Source organism: Hypomesus nipponensis, chromosome 19 (assembly GCF_054491055.1).
Source record: "Hypomesus nipponensis isolate SF chromosome 19, ASM5449105v1, whole genome shotgun sequence".
Taxonomy (NCBI): Eukaryota; Metazoa; Chordata; class Actinopteri; order Osmeriformes; family Osmeridae; genus Hypomesus; species Hypomesus nipponensis.
The window spans coordinates 6,228,926-6,234,313 of record NC_140379.1 but is presented as its reverse complement, the minus strand read 5'-3'; the positions used below and the strand labels follow the sequence as shown (position 1 = coordinate 6,234,313).

The window sequence follows — 5,388 nt, the reverse complement described above, 5'->3', positions numbered from 1 at the left end:
TATGAGAATTCTGGTATATCAACGTATTCTGAGATGTCACAACTGATTAGGTAGGATACTCTGGGTTTCTCACAATTCAAATTCATTTGAGCAGGACGAAAATTAATAAGGCGTCCAGAGTGACTTTAAGTTTACAAAAGAGTGTACGTAGGCATACAAAAACATTCACAAGCCGGTTTTGTCTTGACGTTGAATAGGCTACATTTCTGAAAACAAAAAAAAAACAATATGGTGTAGCTGAGCATAGCCAAAAAAGACAACTTTATTACACTCCTTATAAACCATGAAATTCTATCGGGCAAAACCAAAGGGACATGGTGTGCACATTGCACCTTAAGAAAACGCTATGTTAGATGTGATTGGCAAAGACATTATTCTATCCTTGCTGTCCTGTCGTTCCGGGATTACAATGACGTCACACTGATACCCTTGCATGGGTGAATGCTAAAGAACTATAGAGGCACAAATAATAGCACAAGCAGAGTCCATATCTTGCAAGTCTTACGTTATCCTTTAAGCCTTCTTCAGCTAACACAACAACAATTTTGTACTTAATGACGCTTAATTTCATTTTCTTATCATTTCCTTTGGGGGGATTATTCATTCATATAAAACTATCTGCAGCTGGTAACAGCCTCAAGTCTCCCTCCTAAGTGCAATCATCTATTATTGAGCGAAAGGCCGTGCGTGGAAATGTGTGTAAGGAGTTGGATTTGAAGTAGAATTGGTTACAATCGATCAAGGGTGAAGAATATTGCTGATGGTAACAAAAGAAGCAGCCATGTCTTTCTCTCAGTTTGGATATCCTTACAATGCAACTTCACAGGTAAGATATTTTCAAAACATATTTCAGTATTATCTATTTTCCATTTTAAGCAATATTTTTTTTTGTTATATTCCAAAAGCTCCTACTCTGTTCAGATGCAGCACAGCTGAGTGACAGCTGCTTTAATAGTATTGACAAGTATTTTCATTAGGCGCTTTTCATGAATCTAAATATGAATCAATATAGCTATACTGTCCAATTACTTTGAATTATAAATGAACTCACGTGTTGTTCTGGTAACAAGACAAAATAATGTAATAATGTTTAATTGCGCAGATATTGAATACAGACTCTTTTATACGTATGGACAAGGTCCTTGAAATGTGTTGAGTGAGATATTATCATCTTCAATTTTAGATTTGTTTTCGCTTGTTTAGCAACAACTGGGTTATTGTATGAGACAAAAGTTAAGTGAACTTCAATTCAATTAGGAAAGTTATTTCCCCGTCAAACTTTTACTTCAAGTGTTGTGTTTCTATTTCATATTACATTAGGCTACATTATTTCGTATGTAAAGTCGAATTGCGTCATCAATGTAGACTATGCGACAGGGTGGGTATTTTGGAAATGTACTTATGTCGAATTTGACATTTTTGAGAGCTACGATTTGAAAGATAGGTGCAGGCATATTATCTCCAAAATGTTAATTGCGAATAAACATTCAGAATTATCACACTGAAGTGTAGCCTGTAGGCTATATTTACAAATACAGCCTACATATCTACACATCCAGCACATCGGCTTACCGTTCATGTCCTACAACCTAAATCAAAAAACAATATCCAGATAACAGTTTATACGGGAAACGCGAATGACATGTCTATCCACAATTCTTTTCATGCAGTTTTTCGTGTCGGCAAACCCCAGTACGACTTGCTGCGATTCGATTTCCAGGTCGGTCTCTGACGGGACAAGCGGGTCCCAAACTGCCGCCACCTTCTGCTGCCCATCCTACGAGAACCGACTCTTGGCAAGCACACGGACCGAGCTCAACGCGGCTCTAGGGATGTACAGTTCGCCCTACGCTGCCGCGGCCGCCGCCAGCCAGAACTATGCCAACTACTTTCCCTACAGTACCGACCCCTCGGCTATCTACTCAACGCTGGTAGGTGCAGTTTAATCTGATAATGTATGGGGGTCTCCGCTTGATCGATTAACCTGGATGGTGATCAGTCGGCATTAATTTTATTTTATACATTCCAATCGGAGGGTTTAGGGGTATCAGATCTAGCAGTCTAAACATTTTGATAGAACACAGTACAAATTATTTCTCACAGCTTTCCTGTACTATTTAGAGTTTGGAGAAAGGTTTGAGGACAATATTGAAAAATAAGTTTATATAACGTTGCTCTTTCATATGTAATCAACAGATTATATAGGCAATGTCCAACAAATGTAATATTTACCTAAACAACTAATGCAAATATTTTTGTCAACGACATAAATTTTTTCTTTTTCCCCCAACAGAATCCACAGTATGAAATTAAAGATGGCTCTGGCACTTTGCACTCTGGAATAAGCCAGTCTGCAGCCTATTACCCCTATGACCATTCACTGGGCCAATACCAATATGACAGGTAGGTCCAAACTCACCTTGGTCCAAATGATCCACTAATTTCAATTGACGTATAAATCATAAAAGCAAAAAAACACTGTGATAAATGCACAACTTAAAGAATGAGCCACTTTCTGATCATGTAAATTCAACATTGATTCCTAGACCAAAGCTGCATACATTTCAGTCAATACGCAAGAGGACAGGAGCTTTGTGTCAATAGTGTATGAGATATTTTGCTTCTGGGGCTAATGGCTGATGTGTGTTGCAGGTATGGGACTGTGGACTTCAATGGATCAGCCAGGAGGAAGAACGCCACCAGGGAGACCACTAGTACTCTAAAATCATGGCTGTACGAGCATCGCAAGAACCCCTACCCCACCAAGGGGGAGAAAATCATGCTGGCCATCATCACCAAAATGACCCTCACCCAAGTGTCCACCTGGTTCGCCAACGCCAGGAGGAGATTAAAGAAGGAGAACAAGATGACCTGGTCACCAAAGAATAAAGCTGGGGATGATAGGAAAGATGACCTGGATAAGAGTGATCAAGAATGTGTCACTAAAGGTGCAATACTACTAGAATAGGATTTTTTTTTTTATTGTGTTGTGATCACACTTTAATCTTCAGCAAATACATCGCAATTCCCCCCCCCCCCAAAAAAAAAAAAAAAACTATTTCAAGATGTAGCAACAAGACCCTACAGTATTTGAAAATGATATTGAAAATGTGAATAATAGTCTTTAACTGTCCATATGTGCTGTCACCTTGACCTCCAGATTCCAGTGATTGTAAGGAGGAGAAGGACTTGCGTCTGAGTGACCTGGAGGACATGGACGAGGAAGACTGTGACAAGCTGGACAGTGACTGTGAGAAGGTGACACCAGAAGATCAGGAGCTCAACAGAGCCATGGGAGCAGCGCCTCCAAAGAGAGACTGCAGCTCTGAGATTCCCCTCCCCAACAGCTTCCAACCTTTCCACTGCAGCATCAAGAGTGCACCTGGTCTACCCTCTGACTTCCTGGATCCCATGGTGTCCAAGCCCCCCTCCTCCTCCTCCTCCATCACTGCCCCTGTGGGAAACATGTCCTTGGCTCATTTCGGGGTGGCGGACAAGCCCCGGATATGGTCCCTGGCCCGTACCGCTGCCACAGGGGTCATCATGGGCTCTCACCCTGGCTCTGAGCTGAGAACAGGGAGCACAACTGGAGACTTCCAGCTCCAGGGCTCCAGGCTCACCGGGACTCCTAGCGGACAGTGTGGGGCCCTCAGAGGCCTCCAGGATCCTACTAGCCAGGTGTCCAACGCAGAGAATCCATTCCAGGAGGGCCCAACCTTGCACTCCAAACTCTACAGCACTGCTGGCAGCTACAGTCACAAAGCTCTTCAACTGCACTGCTCCTCCTACCCAGCACTGTCTGACACATGCCAGTACTCCACTATTGAAGGTAAGACCATGTTTTCTTTCGTATGGACAAATAACACTTGTCTGTGAGACTTTGTTAAGATGGCTTTGTAAATCCCTCTGACACCAACATGGATATACCGTAGATCTAAATAGATATGCACTATGAAGTCAGGATGCAATATGTTCATTTAAAAGTTCCTCACAACAGCTATCAGTTCCAAGTTTCTAAGAGGTTTTCTACTGTTGCTTTTTAGGGTTCCCCAGTAGGAAGGCCGAGACAGAACCATCGGAACTCAGTGACACGTGTGTGACTCTGCTGGATGACAAGGTCACTGCCTTCAGACCTGTGATGAAGAGGTGAGGCAGGTGAGCCACTGAGCAATGACATGGAAGAACTGACCTCACTGCCAAGCTTGCAAGCTCTGTCTCAAACACACACACACACACACACTTACTTAGAGCAGTAGATGAATGTTACTTGTAGTGCACTTCAATTGAACAACCATCTGATAATCCAATCATATTGAAGTTGTCCCGCAACTCGCAGGTTGATGGTATTACATATGTCATGCCATAATGTCCATATAAAATAAGTATTGGATTGCCTTATAGACATTTTTCAGCCAAAGTATCAGTATTCTAGGCTAATGGTTAGACTGGGGTTGAACTGTAACTCAGTTGCATAACTTAATACTCAGTCACATTATCTATGCATTTCCTATACATGTATTTACACAAATTATTTTCTTGTATTTCTTTTCATAGGTTTATGGAAACTCCAACCTTGAGCAATGGGACATTTATTTAGCCAATATTATGCACTAAGAACATGGGATGACGACGAGCGTCCTGACACCTGGGAACTACTTGGCTCTACCACAGGGAACGTTGACCTTGTTCAAACTGTGGAAGCAGCCATACTTTTGCACAATATTGTTTTTATGGTGTTGATGACTTTATGCAAGACTTTGAAATGCAATGTACGGTATGAGAACGGACGGTCAATTCACAAGAGATACAATTGGCAATCGTAGTGTAGCAATCTTATTTATGTATTTATTGTTACTTTGTGTTCAATCTATTTATTTTGTATGTGTCATTTTACTGTTTTGTTACATGTTTGTGTTACGTTTCAATCGTGGTTATGTGCTTTTTGCCTGGTTTAAGTGACAGATGCTTAGCTTGTTGTCGGTCTTTCTATTCACGATAAGCACCGCGTCTGGAGGACTATTGAGTGTTAACCCGAAGAAATTGTGTTGTTTTTCACAAATACATTGTGAGCTTAATGTGTTTGCCATTCATGAAAATATTTTATAAGAATGCGTTTTTTTCCAAGACCCTTGTTTCAGCGTCATCATTTCCAGATGAACTTTCAGTCAGCCAATTAAAACATTTGAGGCTTTGCACTTGATCAAAGTTTATCTTTTTGACTCGGCGCATAATACAGGAGCATTGTTCGAAGGTCATAATTCAGCAGAATACGTGAATGAACTTTACAAGGCGGGGAAGAAAGGGGACATCATCTCTGCATTGTCAACATCTAATCAGTAGTGGCATCAAACACTTTGTTACTGTTCAAGCAACCAACGAGGCAGGAAT

The 5,388-nt window shown here is 41.3% G+C and overlaps 1 protein-coding gene across 1 annotated transcript; it reads left to right on the top strand.

Moving 5' to 3' along the window:
- The first annotated feature begins 760 nt into the window (after positions 1-760).
- Positions 761-4,597, top strand: irx6a (iroquois homeobox 6a). The gene is made up of 7 exons (XM_084682724.1): positions 761-826; positions 1,671-1,931; positions 2,294-2,403; positions 2,653-2,948; positions 3,161-3,829; positions 4,044-4,146; positions 4,555-4,597. The coding sequence occupies exons 1-7, from the start codon at positions 761-763 to the stop codon at positions 4,595-4,597; spliced, it is 1,548 nt and encodes a 515-aa protein (XP_084538850.1).
- The last annotated feature ends 791 nt before the right edge of the window (positions 4,598-5,388 follow it).

Bases quoted from the DNA above. Each gene is read 5' to 3' on its own strand.
- irx6a (XM_084682724.1), top strand. From the start codon at position 761: ATGGTAACAAAAGAAGCAGCCATGTCTTTCTCTCAGTTTGGATATCCT. The intron at 2,949-3,160 runs GTGCAATACTAC...CTTGACCTCCAG, and splicing joins TCAAGAATGTGTCACTAAAG to ATTCCAGTGATTGTAAGGAG. The intron at 3,830-4,043 runs GTAAGACCATGT...GTTGCTTTTTAG, and splicing joins CCAGTACTCCACTATTGAAG to GGTTCCCCAGTAGGAAGGCC.